Below are 22,499 nucleotides of genomic sequence, written 5' to 3' on the forward strand. Positions count from 1 at the left end.
AATAAATCTTCTCCACTTGATGAAATTACTTTAAAATACTTTCAAAGTATCCAAAGAATCTTCTATACTTCTCTTAAGTCATCAAAACAATCTTAAACAATGCCATTCGAATCCAACCTCTCCCTCCCATTATGTAATAAATACTAGAAAAATAAGAAAATGGACAATTTCCTTTTTATTTGGGAGGGGTGGGGGGTGGAGGAGGGCTACTTTTTTATTTAACGGAAAGAAAATGCCCCTAATAATGTGCTAAACGACGCTGAGGTTACTTTGGCTCTACGCTGTCGTTTAATTCCCCAATTCAACAATCAAAATTTCAATCAAATTCAGGAAATTTCAATTTTTGTTTTGTTACTTATATTCAATCCAATCTCCCTCTCTTGACCCGATCTTTCAAGCTTTTCGTTTTCTTTGGGGTTTGATTAGCTGCTCATTCAATTTCACTTCTCCTCGTTGTAAGTTACTGATGAATTTCGTTTATTTTTCATTAAATTCTCATTTTATGCTATGGGTCATTGTTTAATTTCATCGGAATTTGGGAATTTATTGCTGGGTTTTGCTTCAAGTTTCCCTCTGTGTCTTTTATTTATTCTATTGAGGTTAATTCGGTTGCTAAGTTTTTCATTTCTTTTATATAAATATTCATCCAGCTGTGAATAATTGGGAGCATACCCTGTTCGAAAAAGGGTTTTTTTTCTTAAAGTTTAATTAAGGTCTCTTAAGAACCCATTACATATAGATTTTTCTTTGAATTCGACTTATTTTAGCATGATCTAAAGGAAAAGCGGAATTCTGTCGATGGCCCAAGTAAAGTTAATTTTACAAGGTGAACAATTGGGCATAATTTGATTGCTTAATTCTTTTTGGATTTTATTGATATTTATCCTGTTTTCAATAGAAGATCATATCTAGTTGTAGAAGAAATTTTTACTTTTTTTCTTGCGAGTAATGCTCTAATTCTTCAACAGAAGCCGTTGAAGGGATAAAATAAAAGGGAAAGGTTCTTCTCATAATCATTCCTGGTTAATTTTGAAAGCTCAATTCAGCTTCTGTTAGCTCTTATTTGTTGTTCTTTCATTCTCTGATTGTGTGTATACTTTATGCTTTTTTGGTCCTTTAAATAATCTTTTAACCTGATTACCATTCAAGGTCAATGGCAGCTTCATCAGACCCTTGGATAAAAGAATATAACGAAGCAGTAAAAATTGCTGATGATATCAATGGCATGATATCTGAAAGAATTTCCTTGCCTGCATCCGGACCAGAAACTCAGCGTCATGCATCGGCTATAAGAAGAAAGATTACGATTTTAGGGACTAGACTTGATGGATTGCAGTCCCTTATGTCTAGACCTACTGGGAAGCCCTTGTAAGTCATCTTCATTGAGGTGCATTTGATTTTGATCATATGACCTCTGGGGTTTTAATATGTCAATTTGATGTTCTTTGCAAATTGAATATGCTATAGTATGAGGAATAAACTGTCTTTTTGTCAATGCTTCATATTTTTGGTCACAGAACAGAGAAGGAGATGAACCGTCGCAAGGATATGGTTGCAAATTTGAGATCAAAAGCAAATCAGATGGCTTCTGCATTCAATATGTCAAATTTTGCGAACCGAGATAGCCTGTTGGGGCCAGAAACGAAGGAAGATGCCATGAGTAGAACAGTAGGTTTGGATAACTCTGGCCTTGTTGGTCTTCAACGACAAATAATGAAAGGCAAGTATTTTAGTTTCAAATGGCATCCCTGCTAATTTGTGAAGTGGCTTTAGTTCCTTTACTTATGAAGGTGTCTTTTTGAAGCAGAGCAAGATGAGGGTCTTGAGAAGTTGGAGGAGACAGTTACAAGTACAAAGCATATTGCATTGGCAGTCAATGAAGAACTTGATCTGCATACCAGACTCATCGTATTTTACTGTTTTTTTCTTCTACTCTTTTGCCTCTAAAATAAGTGCTTAGTGAAGATTACTCATCTTTTGTGAATTTTACCTTATATGTCTACTCCCTCTATGCAGGATGACCTGGACCAACATGTGGATGTTACCGATTCTCGCCTACGGGTAAAACACTTATAATTAATTAACATTTTAAATGCACAGCAGAATATCTTCCTTTTCTTTTTGTATGAAACAAAATCCAATGACTGCTGTTTAATATATTTATCCGGTACCCCTACTAGAAATAGGCATTCCTGTAAAGTGGTATGCGTCTCTTTTTTTTTTTTTTTTTCACTTCATGGTAACGAATTTAAGCCTCAGAATCTACCAAACATGTCATTTGGTGGGAAATCTTTGGTGATGAATCTCGTCAGGGAGGAATGATAGAATTCATGGTCATTCAAGCTGTGTGTTTGAATAGATAAAGATCTCCTCAAGTAAACTAAGAATTAGATGACTTTTAACCACTGAATTATGTTAGAACCAATCTGTTTGTGTAGCATTCTTTGACTACTGTGACTTGAAGCAAATTAAAGCAAGATGGAATGTCTGATAATGTTAAGAGTTTCAGTCCGAGGTGTGAGAAATGATGGATTACTTGCAATTTGCTTGTTCAAATGGATTCTTGTTTTTCCTTGCTGCTTAAAGTCTAGAGAAGTTTAACTTTCTAGCTCTTTAACACTATACAGTATACACATGAGTTTCCTAACAAAATGAAATTATACAATAATGGTGGATTCTAAGAATTATGTGTTCTTTGATAACAGAGAGTGCAGAAAAACCTGGCAATTTTGAACAAGCGAACAAAAGGTGGTTGTTCCTGTATGTGCATGCTATTAGCTGTTATCGGTATCGTGATTCTGGTTGTTGCCATTTACCTTCTGATCAAATACTTGTAATACCCCAACGATTGCAAACAAAACAAGCTAGCCATTGTAGTATGTGGGTGTCGTCTGTGGAATTGGTTTTCAGTTATTGCCTCCATGTTGGGAACTTCTAATTTGGCTTTGTCCCACTCCTTTTCCTTCTATTTTTTTCGTTCTTTGTGTGAAGAAGCTGAGCCGCACGAAATACGTAAATTTGCAAGTAATTTTAGTATTGTAGACAAATTTTAACTATCAATCTTATGCTCTTCCTTCTGTTGTTGAATCTAAAGCATTGCCTGCCTCAGCCTGCAATATGGGCGGGGCTTAGCTCTATGCTGGATCTAGATTGGCCTTAAAACAAGTACAGTAGGTTTAACTGAACATCTCCAACAACAATGTAGAACTTCTCTAGCAACGTTGGATTTGCTCGTATGATGTTGTTTGAATGTATCATTATAATCCATCTATGTTTAATGAAATGATTAGAATTGTTCATGGGTCAGGTTTAAGTCGGGCCTATACATGATATTAACACACTTTATATTTATCCAAATTCACCTTGGCTCAAAATACGAGTGTAAAATTTTATTCAAGTCTATCTATACTTATAAATGATTAATCCAAACCTATTTTAATTTCACTCGTATAATTTTTTTAATTTTTAAAAAATATATATTTATATTCTTTTAATTTAATATTTAATATTTTTATATTTTATTTATTGAAATTATATATATAGTCATGTTAACATTTTTTAATGTTTACATCATATTGATTTATTTTTTGTGTTATAAATTAAATAATATATAATGTAAATGCCCAAATTTGACCGGGCTCAATAAGCCTGAATCAGACAAAAGCAAAGACAAGCAAAAAATAAATGATTAAATGTCTACAAGACCAAATTACATAACCCAAATTTAAAACCCAATAGCCCAGCTACAAGCCCATTTACAAAATAACTTAACCCAAATACCCCTGGCCCAAATGGCCCAAAACTTAAACAAACCTCAGTCAACTAAGAACCCTAGCAGCAAGGAGCGCCGCAGCCCTAGCCTCCAGCGCGCCTCCTTACAACCCCCTGCATGCCTCGGTACGCCACCCTCGTGCCTCCACGTCGCCTTTCGTACCTACAAGAGAAGACAAAAACAGCAGCAAGAGTAGCAGCCAATGAAAATATTTCTGTATTTTCTCTTCTTTTGATTATTCGGCTATAAAGCCATGGGGGGAATCGATTGCAAGGGTCTTCTTCCTTTTTTTTTTACATGTACATGCACAATATATGCAAATTGAATACAAAAAAAGGTCATCAAAACCTTGAAAGGTGATTTTTGAGTGCCATATAGATTCTTGCTTTTCAATCTGTTTTTCTTAGTTTTTCTTGACCTTGCATGTGATTTTAACATAAGAAAATAAAAAGAAAAGGAGGGTTTACCTTTGCGAAAACGCCACCGGGGTCCTTCTCCTTCGTCGAAGTCGAAGCTGAGATGGGATCTCGGGGTTGAAATCGGCCCTGAATCATGGCTTAAGCGGAGATAGGAGGGGCCCTCACACTATCCACCGATTATAATGGTGGAGTGGTGGTCAAACGGTGGGGAACCGAAGAGGAAGAGGCCCTAGGTTTTTTTTCGTTCTTCTTTTCTTAAAAATGGTTTAAGTGCTCAAATTTTTAGGTTTTTTTTCTTTTTATATATATCATAAAACAGCGTCGTTTTAAGCTGTGAATATTGGCTTTGAAACAGCATCGTTTCACCACGCAAACCCGATGACCCGACCCAGATGCAATCAGATCCGCGTGTTTTGGGTCTTTGAGGGTTATTTGCTTGATCAGTCCTTCTTTTTTTGCGCTGCCATTCAATTACATGTTATTTGTTTATTTCATTTTTAATTTAGCTTGGCAATTTGCGCATATTCACAATCGGATCCGCGCCCCAACACAGTGTTTTGGGGATCTGGAATATTTCCAACTTTAGCCCTTATATATTTGCATACATTATGGGATGGTCCTTATTTTAATTTCAAAAAAATCATTTCATTTATAATTTATCCCTCTTGCTTTAATCTTGTTTTAATTAGGTTTTTTTATCATCATCTTTATTCATTGCACATTCATTTTCTTTTTAATGTTTGATTATTTGTTTTCATATTTTGAGTTGCTTTGATAACTAAATTTTGTTTTTAAAAGTCATTATTGTAATATATTTTTTCTCTTCTTTTGTTTATCATATTATTTTGACATTTTGTATACTATTTTATATTTATAATTTGTACTAAAGTTCATTTTAGCTTGTATATGTTATTAATTTTATGTTATTTTATACATAGAACCTCTTTTGAACCTATTCACATTTTCTAATATATATTCTTAAAAGGAAAATCCATATATATTCTATGTACTATTCAAACTATTAATATTCATATATTTGGTATATATATTAATCTATACATTATTAAACCCATATGTTCTTGTTATTTTAATATGTTTTGTATACACGTTTCCATATTGTTTAAATTATTTTTTTACTTATATATATATTGGTACATATATTTAATCTATACACATTATTAGATCCATGATTTTATACTGTAGTCTTCTTTGTACAATGAGTTTGAGGATTTTTTTATCATGTTATTTCGATATTTATACGATATTTCTTTAAATATTCTATATATATATTTGTACATGTACATTTCTAATTACAGTTTGTAATTTGTAATATTTATCACTTTAAAGTGCTTAATATTTTATATATTTGTTGAGCTATTTCAATAACCTTTTATATATTTTTTAACCACCATTTTGTAGTTCATTTTTATACTATATTATTTAAAATATTTATGTAACACTTGTTCAAATGTTTCATGTATATTTGTTCATGAATAATTAATAATTTAGTTCTATGTACATATTTAGTCCCATACTAAATTATTTTATGAATTCTCTTAAACTTTTCTATATATATATTTTTACGTACATAAGTCATCTTTTTAAGAACACATTTTACTACACATTGTTTTGATTTAAAATTTCACATTTAAATACTGTTTTTATATGCATGTACGTCATCAACTTTAAATGAACACATGATCTTTAACATGTTTTTATATATTATTTGGTTCAAATTTCCTTCCTCATAATCTTTGCTTTAATAATTATTGTGGTTGTAGTTTGTTCATATTGTTTTGCATACTATGTATATTGGTTGTACCATATTCATTTATTTTTTTGATGTCATTAAACCAATCATTGTTCATCCATGCTTGTGAGTTTAATTATATTTCCTAGGTTAGTTATACTTAATTATTAGTTTGTTAATCGGTTATATCTCATATGTGTATATTATCTCATATCATTATTTTCCACTTGGCTTACGAAATGTGGTTTTATGAGGTCCAAATCTCTAAGATTAATTTCGTTTTATCTCAAGTCAAATTAATGCATTTTAAGCTAGTTTTATCATTATCCATTTAAAAATTCTTAAAAAACGAAGGCAATGTTCGATGTTTAGCAATTCGGGGAATCGTGCCCTATCGTGCTGGGTTGCGATTTCCTGTTTGTTCAAAACAATCGAATGTTCCTTTGGAATTTCACTCATGTCTTTAAAAATTCTTCAAAACTAAGGTAATGTTCGGTGTTTGGCAATTCGGGGAATAGTGCCCTATCGTGCTGGGTTGCGATTTTCCGCTTGTTCAAAATGATAGAATATTCCTTTGGAATTTCATTCGTGTTTTCTAAATGCTAAAGCGAGGCTATGTTCAATGTTTGGAAATTTGAGGAATCGTGCTCTACCGTGCTGGGTTTCGATTTTTTCATTAGACTAAATAATTGGGCATCCTTTTTGTAATTTTCAACATAAAAACTTTCGGAAGTCGAAATTTATCGTGTTTTCAAGGGTATAAAGGATCATGTCCTATCGTGCTGGATGTGATGCTATATTCTTCTGAAACAAGAGAATTTTGATGACCAACTCAGATTATTCAAATGTTATTAAAAGGAACCACATTTCAAAAACATTTTTAAATCTTAAACATAAGGACAGTATTTAATCGATTTGGTACCGATTTTGGCTGTAATGAGGGTGCTAATCCTTCCTCATACGTAACCGACTCCCGAACCTGTTTTCTCAAATTTCGTAGACCAAAATCGTTGTTTTAGTAAGCCAAAATGTTTTATTAAAACGACCAAGCTTCTTGGTGATCCAATCACACCTCATCAAAAAAGGATTGGTGGCGACTCCATATTTTCGTTTTTCAAAAAGTCGATTCCCCGTTTTTCTTTAACTTTAAAAGATGGTTTCGACATATAAAAATAACATAACATAAAATATTACTAATTTTAAAATGAGTTGAGTCGAGCTCGGACTTTTAATGTTTAAACTCGAGTGTAATCAATATTTTTCAGGTCTTGAATTGTTTGAATCGAAAACCAAATTAAACTGTGAATGAGCCACGAATTGAAAACCAATTGAATCGGTTTTTATTTTTAAAGGCCCAAATTTCATGACCCAAAATAAAAAATAAAAATTAAACCAACCGGCTCAAATCTAGAAATATAAAAATAAAAAAGCCAATTCAAGTTACCCAGCCCACATACAAAAAGAATTAAAAAAAAAACAAAAACAAAAACAAAATCTAAAATTAACAATTGATAAACACATTAATTTACATAATTCTTGTGTCTAAATTGGTTTATTTCTGAATTAATCCCTGCTTAATTGGTGTTTTTATGATTTAATCTTGCCAGGGATGTAATTGGTCAAAAACGAGCAAAAAAGGGCAAAATTGGAAGACAAATCGTTGAGTTGGGGCCAAATCATAAAGATGGGAAGGCCAAGAATTTAACATCAATTTTGACTTTGTAAAAATCTAAAAATAGAAGATATTATTTTATTTAGTTTTATTATTTATTTATTTTTATTTTTATTTTACTAATTTAGAATAGGCTATTTTAGTAACCCTATGTATATAAATAGGGGCTTTTAGTTTCCTAGAAAAGGCATCCCTTAATTTGTATTCCTTCTTCTACTTGGAATAGAATTACTCTCTCTCTTGTATTTCCTTTTTCAATTTGGAGTTGGAATATCATTTCTTTTCTCTTCAATTTGACGTTGCATTTTGTAGCTTTGTCTTCAATTTTTGTTTCTTTTCCACAATTGGGTCAATTGCTCTCCAAGTCCCCTTTCCTTTCCAAAATTCCATCACCCTTCACACAAAGCCAAAACACAATCCACAACCTTCAAGCATGATGAAATTCATGCCACACTAAATCCCTTTCAGCTTTAAACCGGTGTTACCCCGTCAAAAACCCGTGAGTTACAAACCCAAGCTGTTTAACTCCCAATTTTTTATATTTATTATTTCTCTGGATTAAGAGTATGACTTCTTCAACTCACAAATTCAAGACAACACTAAGTCAAAAAAGACGTCGTTTGAGTTAGTGTGGCTAGACGTACAGTTAGAATTCTGAAAGGATCGATTGTCTAATTGGTCTTCTGTGAACACATTGGCGTACTAAGTGGGGATTGTTGTTTGGTTCCGTCAAGGGAAGTAGTAACCGGATTTAAATGTCCCAAACGTTTGAGGGCATTGGTTCGAGCTAGGCTCTTCTAGAACGCAAAGCTGCCGGAGTTCTAAATCACGAACGTTTCGTAGGTTGTTCGAGTGGTAAGGGTTAGTTATAGGACGTTCCATAACTAATTAACATAAGGAAGAGTTGGTGTCCGAGGCGTCCTTGGTAGCTATAACTAGCTTATTGGAAAAAAGGAGTTCACCTAATTTCGAGGATCAGGTCAAAGACGGAAGAACCCGTGCTTAAGGCTGAGCTAAGTTTAATTGATTTTCCTTCAGATTACTTCATTGTTTTTTTTATTTCATCTTTTACTTTTTACGTTTTTTTTGTGGGCACGACAACTTCCCAGACTTAAATTTGGTCGAGAGATAAACAATTTTTAGTAAACCAATCTCTGTGGGATCGACCTTACTCCCTATACTGCTTTAATTTGCAAATTAGGTGTAGGTTTATATTGGTGGAATCAACAGCCATCAACAATGCCTGCGGAAAACAGATCCAAAAGCAAATTTTAAACTAAAATAACTAAAACATGAGAATTCTCTTCACAGATTTACCTTGTAAGCAATTGAAAACCTAATCCTTGATGCAAAAACATATTAGATTTTGATCATAAGTTCTTTAAGAGTCAATGATAGAAGGTCTCTTTTTTTTCATTTTAAATCCAAAAAGGAAAATCAAAAGAAAATAAAGAAAGAATAACTCAAAGTGATGCGAAGATGAATCAACAGGAGAGAATTAAAAATAAAAAGAAAAAAAAGTTGACGTGAAGATGAAGAATACTCGATGGGAGCCGTAGAGGAGAAGAATGTAGGTTTAAATACTCTTTCCAACTTTCACTTTTATTTGTATCAGCAAAATTAAGAATATATGTCGATTTCACGAAAAAAATTTAAGGATATAAGTCAAAATTTTGATTATTTAAAAAAATAGGTTAAACTTTTTTATAGATGCGACAAAAACAAGTTAAAAGAAAAGTGCTTCACGGAAATTGCTTTCTTTAATTAAGCATAATTATTTTCATCATTAAATTTCAAGTGTGAATCCTTTTCAAGTTCTTTTGTTAATTTTTAATATTTAGTTACTATTTTAATTAATAAACATATTATTTTTAAGTTTTTATTTTATTTTAATTAATAATTCTTTTATTTATATAAATAAGATAATAAATATGTAATTATATAATGAAAATATATTTCATTATGTTAATATAATAACTCCATTATTTATATAAATAAAATAATAAATATGTAGTTATATATTAAAAATATATATATTTTTATAGATACCGTTATGTTAAAAATATTTTATTTTTGGAAGAGTTTCAACTAATTTTCTTTTTCTTTTATATAATTTGTATATGTCAAATTTTTACAACAGCGACACATTTTGTCTCGTTTCTTTGATGCTACCAGAAACGGAAGCTTGCCTATTTGTCTTGCTATCCAAATGAAGCTCATTGTTGAGTTTGTCTCTACTCAACAAATGACCCTTCACATCTTCGAACGAGAGTTTGTCTCTGCCATAAATCAAGGTCTTCCTTAAAGACTTGTATAAAAGAGGTAAAGAGCACAGTAATAGCATAGATTGATCTTCATCATCAATATGAACCTCAACGTTCTTTAAATCATTTAAAAGTGTAATGAATTGACTGATGTGATCTCTAAGAAGCTCACCTTCGTTCATGCGAAACGTAAATAGACATTGTTTCAACACTAAACGGTTAGCTAGAGACTTAGTCGCATAAATAGTTTCTAACCTTTTCCACAATGCAGATGAGGTCTTCTCCATCAATACCTCCCGCAATACCGTATTCGTGAGGCACAACTAGATTGCAGATAAAGCCTTTTCATCAAGCTCTTCCCATTCTGTTTTATTTAGATTCTCAGGCTTTTTCCCGGTAACAACCTTTTTCAAACCAGATTGAACTAGAATTGCCATCATTCAAACTTACCACAGATTGAAATTTGTCTCACCATCGAACTTCTCAATTTCAAACCTTGTTGTTGTCATCTCTGAATGAGCTGATCTATAAAAATTGAACTAGCTCTGATACCACTTGTTAGGATCGACCCGATTAAGCAACGAACAAGAAAAATAGCAAAATAAATTAATAAATTGAACACACAAATTTAACGTGGAAAAACCCCTCCAAAGAGGATAAAAACCCACGGGCAAAGATAATTTACTATAATGGCAAAAGAACAGAGAGTACAAAATATGGAGATAAATACTAAACCCTGAAAACTCGAAAATAAAGAACCCTCAAAACGTAAACACAAAATTATCTAAATGTGTTATGAGTTCTAATCTCTAATGGGTGTCTTTTTCTGATGTTGTAAAAGAGCCTATTTATAGGCTAAATTCATAGGTCAAATAATAATAATATAATCTAAACTAATCAATATTTGATTAAAACAAGTAAATAGAGTTTAACTGAAAGATTATTTTCAAATTTAACTGAAAATAGGAGTCATATTTAACAATTATAAACTTAATAATTAACATTTTGCACTAAAATAGTTTTAGGCAGTAGCAGTAGTCTAATTTTCAAAAATCACCAAAAATTGTAGAAATCGAATTAGAGAATGAATAAAATATTAAATTAAATCTTATTAAGTCTAGTTTCTTATAGAAGAAACCGTGTAAGTAATGGAATTGTGAATCATGAGATATAATAAATTTTGTGAGACAAAGTCAGAATGATTTCGGGTTCCCCTTTTCTAACTTTGGAAAAATCATCAAAAATTGGATAAAAATAATTAGATTCTTAAAGTTATATTTTTAAAATCCTGAATGAGTCTATTTTCAATAGAAACAAACGAGAACATCATCCGAATCTTGTACAATGAGATAATTATTTTCTAGTAAAGAAGGGTCGGAACTGTCAGACAGCAGAATAAGGGTGAACTTTAAATAATAAACTGTACTTATTGGCTAAACCAAAAATTCTAAACATTTTATGGTAAGAAGATACGTAACTCTAGTTTCATGAAAAATTAGCGGATCTTAATTTTGAGTTCTTTAGCTCAAGATATAAATAATTTAGTGACTATGACGCAAATGGACAGTTTTGAATATACATATAAGTAAATAGTGAAATTATTGATAATGTTACTTGTAGCATGTTATATAAATTAAGGATGTGGAATGGAGAGGAGGGGGAGGAAAATATGTATGAATATTCAGTTAGCATGGCTAATTTGCATGTTTTAGGCTCAGGGACTAAATTGAATAAAAGTAAAACTTTATGGGTTATTTTGTAAAAATGTTAGAAATGACCAATTTGCATGAAATGGATTATTTTATTATTTAAAATTGCAAAATTGAATGAAATTATTAATTTAGTTCAAGATCGGGGAAAAACATGTTTTAAGGATTAAATTAAAAAATGTTGAAATTATAGAAAATTCTGATATTTTATAGAATCCATGGGTTGTTATCAATTTGTATGAGAATAACGGCTGGAAATAAGGATTATATTGCAAGAATTTTATTTTTGAACCTAAGGATGAAATCGTCATTAATTAAAAGTTTAGGGGTAAAATGGTAATTTTGTTTAGAGCTTAGAACATGAAATAAATGAAAACGACGATCAAATTTATTTATAAAGATCCGGATAACTCGAATACGAGACTTGAACGTAGAAAAGAAAAGATATCGGATTAATGAAATTATAAACATGAACAAGCAACGAGGTAAGTTAGTGTAACTTGAATTGTATTTTTAAATGCATGAAATATCGATATAATGAATTATCTTATTTATGTTTATGAAGAAATGGCAAGAGAATGATATTTATCTTGACATGCAAATATGTGATTATCTTTGTTACATTGATACAAGGAAATTAAGTATATTGAGACGAGTAATAAATTCAAGTAAAACATATTGAGAAAAATAAGTACGTTTAAGGGACAATATGTTTGAGTTTAATTGGTTCCAAATATGAACGTTAGATGAAATAAAATATCTGATAAATAAAGCAGTAACTCCGGTAATGCTCCGTAACTCTATTCCGGTGATGGATTCGGGTTAGGGGCGTTACAAAAACAATGATATTTGAAATATTTTACGTATAAAAATAATAATGATATTTGCAATAATTATTTGATTTTATAATATTAGAAATCATCATACCTACAATGTAGGTGGATAAAATAAATATTTGACATATAAATATTATATATAATGAAAAATAGATCAAAAAATTTAGTTGATGTTTTTAAAAGATAAAATATATTTAACATAAAGACAGGGGCGAAGCCAGAAAAATATTTTAGGGGGCCGGATGAAATTTTAATTTTTATAGTTTATATCTTTATAATTTGTAAATAATTAAATCAAATTTTTATAATTTTAGGGGCCAAAGTGCAATTTTACCTTTACTAATTTAAAAGTTTTAAAAATTTAAAGGGCTAAAAATATAATTTTACATTTAAAAGGGCCAATGCCACCCCTAGCTACTACCTGCATAAAGATAAATATCAACAATATATATTTTCATTATATAATTACATAGTTATTATTTTATTTATATAAATAAAAGAGTTATTAATTATAAAGATGGGTTAAAAAATTTGGAAACAATAAGTTTATTAATTAAAATTTTAAGAAAAACTTGAAACAATATGAAATAAAAAATATAAATGTGCTTAAGAGAGAAATCGAAATTAAGACTCAATAATGAAAATACTAACATTTGATCATCAAAAGAAGACCCATTTTGTAGAAAACTTTTTTCAAAAAGCGATTTTCTTAGGACGTGCTTTTGTAACGTCTACGGAAAAATGACATATTTCTCTAAACAATCAAAATTTTGACTTATATCCCTAATTTTTCTTGAAATTAGTATAAATTCTTAATTTTACATTTTAACATAATCGTATATATAATAAATATTTTCATTATACAACTACATATTTATTATTTTATTTATATAAATAAAAGAGTTATTAATTAAAAATATTTTAACATAATGAAATATATCAAATATATTTTTATTATATAATTACATATTTATTATTTTATTATATAAATAAAAATTTATTAATTAAAAAAAACTTGAAAATAACATGTCTATTAATTTAAAAATTAACTAAATATTAAAATTAACAAAAAAAAGCTTAAAACAACAAGAAATAAAAATTTGATTGAAATAAGAATTGAACTTAAGACTTAAATGATGGAAATAGTAATATTTGACCATTGACATGTCCAAAAAAGTATTATTTATAGAAAAAAAATTTTAAAATTATTTTCTCAATTACGCGTTTTTGTCACATTTATGAAAACTCTGCTTGTTTCACTAAATAAGACCTATATTAAAAGTCAAAAAGCACTTTTAAATGGGTTACAAGTTACATTTTTGACCCTTGAACTTGACAAGTAGGTTTACATTGGCTCTTGAACTATTTTTTTTTATCCATTTTGATCTCCAAACTTTAAAATTGATAATTATTTAAGCCGATTCTATCAATGATCATGAAAAAGTGGGGATAATGCAACTTTTAATTCCTCAACTTGACAAGTAAGTTCACATTGGTCTTGAACTTGACAATTAGGTTCACTTTAGTACCTACACTCTTTTTTGTTTACTTTGGCACATAATCTTGACATTTAGGTCCATTTTAATCCCCAAAGAGTGTCACATCATCACTTGAAAAATAAAAATATTTTAGATGATGATGTAGTACAATATCATAGTGTCATATTCAATATTTTAACAATTGAATCGATGGTTGAACATGTTAGACCACCAATTCTCAAATTCAATTAGTTTGATCAGTCCGACCATCAGACCAATAATAATTAAATAATTAAAAATTCATAAAAATCTAAAAAGGCAAGTAAAACTGATTTTACATTTTATTTTTACTTTTCAAACTCAAAGTATCACGTTATCAAACTTTTAGATTTTCAAGTTTAAAGATTAAAATAAACCTAATTGTCAAATTCGAGTGTTAAAAATGAACTAAAAAAAGTACCAAGTACCAAAGTGAATCTAGTTGTAAGTTCAACAACCAATGTGATTTTACTTATGACCAAAAGTTTATTATCCCCCTTTTTTTTTTTTTTTTTTTTTTGGTCATTAACACAATAAACTTAAACGAAAAAAAATTCAAAGACTAACATAGACCTACTCGTTAAATTCAATGGTCAAAAGAATAAAAATATAATAATTACTTTTTATAATTAAACCAGTTGAACCAAAACTAGACTCAACCGGTTCGATTTTTAAAACATTGCATGTAACAACTAAAAACTCGCAACTTCCCCTCTTCTCTGAACTTTCCATAGAAATTCGTGTAAGTTATCATGATCTTCCTAGCCACATCTTATCTCAAGAAAAATGAGCTACGTAAATTTAATCCATGTGATAAAATTCACAAGCTCTTTATCTAGAGGCATTTCAGGTTCATGTCTTCATATCAGTTTGCTATTTAAACATGGACATATCTACTTTGGACTCAAAAACTCATTAATTATTGAAGAGGCGCACAATCATATAAAACAAATGGCAACTAAAGACTCATGAGCTTCAAGATCTTTACACATCTAACAGCAAAAAGCAGGTAGAAAGAAGAGATCAGGGAAATTAAAAGAATAGCCTTCGTTGAGATGATCCGGACGCAACAGTTGAAGGGGAAGATGGTTTGAGGGGTAAGGGTATCCCCTTTCTTTCTTGTCCCCCTGCAACTTTGTCATTCTGTTTTGCAGCCTTGGGGTCAGTTAATAATGTCTTCTGAAATGACTGTGAGAAGCCTGTAGCAATAATAGTCACATGGATCTCCCCATTGTAGCGGTCATCGACAACAGCACCAAATATGATGTTAGCCGAAGGATCAGCCAAACTAGTCACAACCTGAAAATCAACAAAAACTAATACAGATTACAAAAAGAATTTCTGGTTAATATCTACAGACTACAACCACATCCGAAAATTAGAAGAATATAACATAAAATGCATGCATTTCAATTTCCATAAACCTGTTAAAATCGAATCAGCAAACAAGAAATCAATTGTTCCGTACAACATAATACCTGTGATACTCTATTAACTTCCTGCAAGGTTATATCTTTTCCTCCAGTAATATTATATACCACACCAGTAGCAGACTGAATTGATGATCCAATTAGGGGAGCCAAAGTTGCTTGCTCTGCCGCTTCTTCTGCACGGTTTTTGCTAGACGAAACTCCTACCCCAAGCATCGCAGTTCCAGAATCTTTCATGACTGCCTTAACATCTGCAAAATCCACATTCACCAATCCAGGTATCTGCAAAATGAAATGAAGAAATTTCAATAATAGACAAATCTCAAAACCATAAATACTTCACAGGGATAACAATCATAAAACCAAGTTTCAAATGGTTCAAGCATTTAATCATTTATGGCCAAGATGATAAATGCATCGCCATATATATTCAATAGTTATTGCAAGACCAAAGGTCATGATTGTTAACTGGAATGGTGAAGCTGAATCTAAAACCTCTAAAAAGGGTCCAATCTAAGAATATCTAGCTTGCATATGAGAGAATCAGAGACCGTGATTATATCTGAAATTCCTTGTACACCTTGGCGCAGAACATCATCAGCAAGAAGAAAAGCATCTTGCAGAGGTGTCTGCTCATCAGCAATACCAAGCAGACGGTCATTGGGAATCACTATGAGAGTATCAACATTCTTTTGCAACTTTTCAATAGCCTCCAGTGCCTGCAAATATAGAGATAAAGACAATTATTTAGACATTAAAATGATCAAAAGTTTAGCAGCATATCAACTTATTGACAGTTATAACATCTCCCACTATCCAGAGCATTGCATGGAGGAGTTAAATGGACATGCCTGCACAGTTCGTTTGCGTCCCTCAAAGCTGAAGGGATAGGTTACCACACCAACAGTCAAATAACCAGCCTCCTTGGCTATCTGAGCAACAACTGGAGCAGCACCAGACCCAGTGCCTCCGCCCATGCCAGCAGTTATGAAGACAAGATCTGATCCCTTAAGAGCATTTGCAATGGCATCTCTAGATTCCTCAGCAGCTTGTTCACCCAAAAGTGGATTTCCACCAGTGCCTACATGTCAGTCAATTGATTCACATCATCAACCAAATATAAAGCAAAGTAGATAGCCTACAACCAATCACAAGAAACAAAATGATGTTTCCATTGATCAAACAAGAGTGCTCGACCTAGTCCACGAGTCAAAAGCTCTCCAATCTGAAGTGGGTTCTCGGCAGCGGACTGTAATAGTGCTTGAGAATCTGTGTTTATTGCATAGAAATCAACACCCTAGTTCCAGAACAAAGCAACAATAACATCAGTAATTGCCTCCAAAATAAAAAATAAAACATTGTGGCTATATTAATGTATTCAACACCTAAGTCCTTTCAATTATCATTTGCATTACCTTCATACATGCGGTTTAAATTCAACCTACCAAAATCTCAGTAAAAGGGACAACAAGAGACAAATTTTTAGCTTACGTAGAACAACGGCAAATTCACATAAAAACCATAAACTAATCATGAAAAACTAATTGTCCAAATGTCAATGATTTTGTACAAACAAAAACGTGAAATTCTTAAACTCAATGTCCTAACTTCTCAAATTGACAATCAGAAGCCATCAAATCAAAATACAGGCTAACCCACCAGCAAAACCATTTCAAGTTTTTGAGTCCAAAAATGGGGAAATCCCCAACAATCCTCCATTTTTCAAATCTCAAGCTAAAACCACTCTGGAAAAAAAACAACATTCCTGAGTTTTGAGGCAAAAGAGCCCACAAAATTTCACAAAATTTGCAGACGTTAAACAAAACGCAAATGAGAAAGCTGAAAACCAACCTGTAAACCGCTACCAATCATTCGATTAACAGCATTGTTACCACCTCCACCAACACCGACCACCTTTATCTTGGCAGTTTCCATTGGAGCAAATGAACAGGCTATCCCTCCAAAACGGTGACGCGTCCTCAAAAAGCTTTTCTTCAATGAATTTTTTGAAGAAGAACGTAGTCTTGAAGAAAACAAAGAAGAAGAAGCGGTTATTGATATCAATTCCTTTGGGCTTGTTACTTGAAGTGTTGCCATTTTTGACAAGGAAAACAAGGGGAAAAAACTGCCAAAAAAAAAGGGTTTTCTTTTTAAATGATATTTGATTGAATGGAGAAGAAAAGAGAGAAGCTTTTAGGGTTTTAGATAGATTTTCAGTAAAATTTCAGAATTTCATGTGTTGGGAAAATATTTCTGAGAGACCACTTGCAAGTTGCAACAGATTGGATGACACTTTCTTTTAGCGGACTCAGGTTTTAACAATAGAACGTCACAACGACAGCGTTTGGTCTTCTATTTCATATATTACCTCAAATATTTTTTCACTCATTATTATTTAAAAAAAAATCAAATTGATGTCGAAAATACGATTTTAAGATAGTTGGAAATAAGAACTGAGAAGAAAAATTTGAAAAGAGGATAAGTCTCAACTGAAAATTAAACGTTTCAAGATATTATCTTAAAATTATGGGCATAAAATCTTGTTCAACTAGTGATGAATGATTTCTAAATATAAATTCAGGTGATCAGCTTATTAAATATCATCTTTAAATACAAACATATTAATCAATTAAATTATATTTTTCCCTTTAAGGTTAGATGGTAGGGAAATTGAGTGTGAAGATTGAATACAAATATGTTTAAATTTTCTATATATTTGATACATCAAAACAACACAAGGCATTGCTATTATTCTCAAAAGATGTATAATCTTTTATTTTACCAAAATCTCTTAATGTCCCATAGAACACTAATTTTTATGAAAATTGAATAAAAGATGATAATATAACAAATGAGAAACTGATAACAAGTGCCAACACAAACTTTAAAGTTCATGCTCAAATTCGGGTTACATACAGAACCAAACACCAGAAGACACAAAAATCATCCATCATAAGCTCAATTCAGATGCTCCTCAGTGGTCGATTCACAATCACGTTCTCGGTTCTGAAACATAATGTGTAAAGAACTTTATTCCCCTTCACTCAAAATGGGGACAATGAGTGGTTTCATTTGTGCAAGATATACAATTGCCCACCTATCAAAGGAAAAGAATTGATATTATAAACTAGAAAGACAATTAAATAAGACAATGTTTGCTTACTACTAAGTGCTCTACATGATAAAATTAGTTTCATCAGAATAACTGGATGAACGAGCATCCCACACCCAAAAGATGCCCCACATAGGTCTTCCCTGAAAACAAATGAGGTCCTAAAACCTTGGCTTAATATAGTCTTGGAAATCCTGTTTTGCCTCCAAGTCAAGTTCCTCACTCAAATCCTGGCGCCAGAAAGAAAAAGCACTGCTGGAAAGTAAGCGAGCGACTAGGCAAACTTACTTCTTAGGTATTGAGGAATTAGGCACCATAAACAGAAGTTCGTAATAAGTATTAGGGAGGGAAGAAAGGAAGAATGCATGCTTGGAGGTTCAATAATCTATGAAAGGATGCATATTTATGTGATGAATGTAAGACGTACATCATTTGTATGAATACTATACAAGCATTCAAGAGTCCCAAAGGAAGAAGTAAAACATATTTACTGTTCCTTTAAATGATAAAATTAGGAGCTTTATCATCTGCCCTGGAAACCCTTAACCCAGCTTATTCCACAAACATACATCAAACTCTCATACATTGGCAGCATTACGTAACATAACAAATCATGGTACATAACAAGCTCAGCCATTAAAAGGTATCCTATTCGGTGAATTCATAGCCAAAGAATCTAATCAAAATGCTAGACAAGAAATTATTCCAAGATTTACGACAATTCTTTACAAACAGCTTAGAATTAGGTCTTTGCAATGCCGTTCAAATTAACCATATGTCAATATCCTAATACTAGAATATATATATACATAGAGACACACACACGCCTTGAAGAAAAACAATTTCCAGCAGCACAAATGAGAGGAAGAAAGGAATTGAGAAGTGACATTATATTATACTGTTTATCTAAACAAAATCTGGGAAAAAATTAACATGGCTAACCAGATTCCAATGTTAATAATCATCAAACTTTTAAGATGAACTGTGTCTAAAAAATAAAATAAAATAAAGATCAAGCTACTATGAAGAAAGATAAAATGTAAAACAAACATAAACTTACATCATCCAACAACAGACAGTTGCTGTGATAACCAATGTTAGATGGAGCCTGCAAAAAGCAACAAGAAAAATGGTTTTCAATGAGTAGCTACAAGGAAATCTAAGAAGGCATTAATCTCATTGGCAGGGGATAACAATCCAACAAAAGAATTCCCAACCCAATCTTTAGAACCTAGATGACAAAACAAGTTATATGGTATATAATGGTTCAATATGGTTATATTCATTTTTTTCAAGTTTTAACATATATTTGGAGAGTCCTTGGATATCATGTCTGGATTTGAGCACAGGCATTTCAAGAAAAAATGAACACTCAGAGTAACATAAAATGGTACTACATAATGAAAATCGTTAAAGATCAGCTTGATAGATTACCACCCAACACAATGATAGGAGATAAAATTCATTCAAGTTCAGAGTTAACAACCACATCACCTACAACTGAACACTGGTTCACAGTGATAACTCGCTATTCACTTCTATTGCCAAATTGAAGCATATTTCATTCATATACCAATCAAAATATGCCCTTTAAACATAATTAAAGGAACATGAAACCCAGATTGAGAAAAAAATACTAAAATTTTTAGCATATGAAATTTACATTAAAAAAAGAAGAAGCTAATAGTCTAATAGAATAGCGAATTTAATTCTTTAAAAGAGAGAGGGAGAGAAATTTTTAAAGGGCACTTACAGATTAGCAGAGGGACCTCGGTTGCAGCAGATTCTGGTACAAAGAGATGCAATTATCCCAATCACAGCAAAAATTAGGGTTGTTACCAAGAAACCCATATCTCAGATCTCAGTTTTACACAATAATTCCTGCAGAAAAAAAAAACCTCAAAACTAAGATATGAGGCTCAGCAAAGAACCAAAATAAATTTGGAGATCGAATATAATTCCAATTACCTTCTCCTTGGTTTCTGAAAAAAAAAAAAGAAATCCAAGAAAATAACTGTAATTGAGATCTTAATTAGAAATAGGAAGCTTCGTCTGAATTGAGGTTTTAGATTTTAAGTAGCGGATCTTCAAAAAGCCGATAAATTCATCAACGACCCAAATTAAACTAAATTGGCTAATATTCGGCCGTATTGGACTAAATGGCCCAATTTTGAAATAAATTGGCTTAAATATTTATATTATACTGGGTAGATTATATTTTGCTTCATCTAGTAAATTAGTCTTTATATATTAAATGAAAGAATAAAATGATTCTTCTGTTAAAAAAATTCATCTATTTTTATTATTAAAGATCGATCATTATATATTAGAATGAGACACACGTGGCATACCACATGTAATTATTTGGTTATTTTGTCAGTAACGCAATTTTTAACAGTAGAAATAATCAAATTTTTTTATCTAACATACAAGGACAAATGTACCCAATTTTTTAGTAAAAAGGATAAAATGCAATCTAACTCTTAGTACAAAAGCCTTTATGGTACTTTTAACCTATGAATTCATTAGCATTTTTAATAAAAGAGTCAAAATGTAATTTGATTATTAAAACAAAAATATTCATTATACTTTTACTTTATCCATAAATCTTAGACATTTTACTCATGACACGAAAATTACTAAAAATCTAAATCTTCATCTTTTGGTCCACACTCACCCAAAAAATTTATTATAACCGGTATATCCTATAAATAATATAATATAAATTTATTCAAAAAATTGACCCTACTCATTTTGAAGCAGCACAAAATCCAATACTAAAATCTTAGGAGGTTACAAATATTGAGTCAAATAGTAAATGTTCCAATAGAACCAAAAGAAAAAGAAAAAGAAAACAAAGAGGGAAAAAAAGATTAAAAAAGAAAGAGTCTAACTATGAATTTCACCACTCTACTATACTATAATTTGTTCGCACTTTAAGAAAAACTAAGAAATTATTGATTTCTTAACTTTTGCTAATTTATTACATTGATTGTTTTTGTTAATTTTTTGCATAAATTTTATGAATAACTGGTTTCTAAATTAACAATTTAATGATAATTACTGTTTAATAATATTATCTAATTGGCTAACTTTTTAGTTTTAATGAAGTACAATGATTGAGAAATTCTTAAAAAGAAACATTTAGAACAAAGAAAAAAAAAACAACTAAATGAACACCTATCATCAAGAGAAGAAACAACCAAGAGCAAGTGACAACAAGAAAAAGAATGGCAGGTGTCAATCTTTTGAAGTGAGATTGAATTATGTTATATAAACATAAAAAATTTCAAAATAATGATCCAAGGAACTTATTTATTTATTATCTTTTCTACTAAAGATGTTTATTTGGAGCTAGTTTGAGAAGTGACTTGAAAAAAATTAAAGGCATAAGATTTTAAATATTTAGCATTCTTATAAAATAGTATTGTATATCTTAAATATAATGTTGTAAAGTATCTGTTGGTCTAAACGGTTGTTGAGTTACAAGTTGTGTGCTTAGAATGAGTGGCTAATGGAGTAGACACCTTTTCAAGTATTGTGACAACAGGAATAAAATGTTGGATCTGGTGCCTTGAGTGTAATATATTTGTTTGAAAATTTTTAATTTTTTCGAATAAATTGGTTAATAAAACAATTAATGGATTATATTAATATACTTTCTATAATTGTCCTCATGTGGTTTCTGTATGCAAAGAAAAATAGAAGTAAACATTGGCTCACTGGTTGTCTATTGATTAAACTAATACTAAGCAGCATTACATGGTCGGATCGTAATATGAAAAGACAACTTAGATTAGTAGACGAACCTAAACATATCCTTAGCCTAATTGGAAATGAGCAAACCAATTAAAAGACTAATATGTGGTCTATCAAGTCCAACTTTGGAAATGCATTGTCTTGGGCATCAGAGCGGATGATTCCTAAAAGATAGATATATAGATATGGCTAACTGGACTAACAGTAAATTAGACCAAACCCAAGAAAAATAGATCCTAATATATTTAAGGATTTATTC

At 31.1% G+C, this 22,499-nt stretch overlaps 3 protein-coding genes and 1 long non-coding RNA gene across 4 annotated transcripts; 1 reads left to right on the forward strand and 3 right to left on the reverse strand.

The window, feature by feature from the left end:
- The first annotated feature begins 203 nt into the window (after nucleotides 1–203).
- Nucleotides 204–3,093, forward strand: LOC108461491 (syntaxin-51-like). Its single transcript, XM_017761348.2, has 6 exons — nucleotides 204–455; nucleotides 1,150–1,368; nucleotides 1,518–1,720; nucleotides 1,808–1,908; nucleotides 2,017–2,061; nucleotides 2,706–3,093. Exons 2-6 carry the CDS (start codon nucleotides 1,154–1,156, stop codon nucleotides 2,835–2,837), a joined length of 696 nt encoding a protein of 231 aa, XP_017616837.1. The 5' UTR covers nucleotides 204–455; nucleotides 1,150–1,153; the 3' UTR covers nucleotides 2,838–3,093.
- A 560-nt stretch (nucleotides 3,094–3,653) lies between these two features.
- LOC108462863 (uncharacterized) lies at nucleotides 3,654–4,690 on the reverse strand. Its single transcript, XR_001867953.2, has 2 exons — nucleotides 4,240–4,690; nucleotides 3,654–3,934 (listed from the first exon to the last, which is right to left on the reverse strand). It is a non-coding gene; the product is annotated as an uncharacterized LOC108462863 (long non-coding RNA).
- A 10,021-nt stretch (nucleotides 4,691–14,711) lies between these two features.
- LOC108461191 (cell division protein FtsZ homolog 1, chloroplastic-like) lies at nucleotides 14,712–17,718 on the reverse strand. The gene is made up of 6 exons (XM_017760935.2): nucleotides 17,221–17,718; nucleotides 16,567–16,666; nucleotides 16,221–16,450; nucleotides 15,921–16,088; nucleotides 15,418–15,651; nucleotides 14,712–15,238 (listed from the first exon to the last, which is right to left on the reverse strand). The coding sequence occupies exons 1-6, from the start codon at nucleotides 17,464–17,466 to the stop codon at nucleotides 14,972–14,974; spliced, it is 1,245 nt and encodes a 414-aa protein (XP_017616424.1). The 5' UTR covers nucleotides 17,467–17,718; the 3' UTR covers nucleotides 14,712–14,971.
- A 399-nt stretch (nucleotides 17,719–18,117) lies between these two features.
- On the reverse strand, nucleotides 18,118–20,616 carry LOC108461876 (V-type proton ATPase subunit e1). The gene is made up of 4 exons (XM_017761847.2): nucleotides 20,450–20,616; nucleotides 20,235–20,362; nucleotides 19,542–19,589; nucleotides 18,118–18,466 (listed from the first exon to the last, which is right to left on the reverse strand). The coding sequence occupies exons 2-4, from the start codon at nucleotides 20,330–20,332 to the stop codon at nucleotides 18,400–18,402; spliced, it is 213 nt and encodes a 70-aa protein (XP_017617336.1). The 5' UTR covers nucleotides 20,333–20,362; nucleotides 20,450–20,616; the 3' UTR covers nucleotides 18,118–18,399.
- Between the last annotated feature and the right edge of the window lie 1,883 nt (nucleotides 20,617–22,499).

Source organism: Gossypium arboreum, chromosome 13 (assembly GCF_025698485.1).
Source record: "Gossypium arboreum isolate Shixiya-1 chromosome 13, ASM2569848v2, whole genome shotgun sequence".
NCBI classification, from domain to species: domain Eukaryota; kingdom Viridiplantae; phylum Streptophyta; class Magnoliopsida; order Malvales; family Malvaceae; genus Gossypium; species Gossypium arboreum.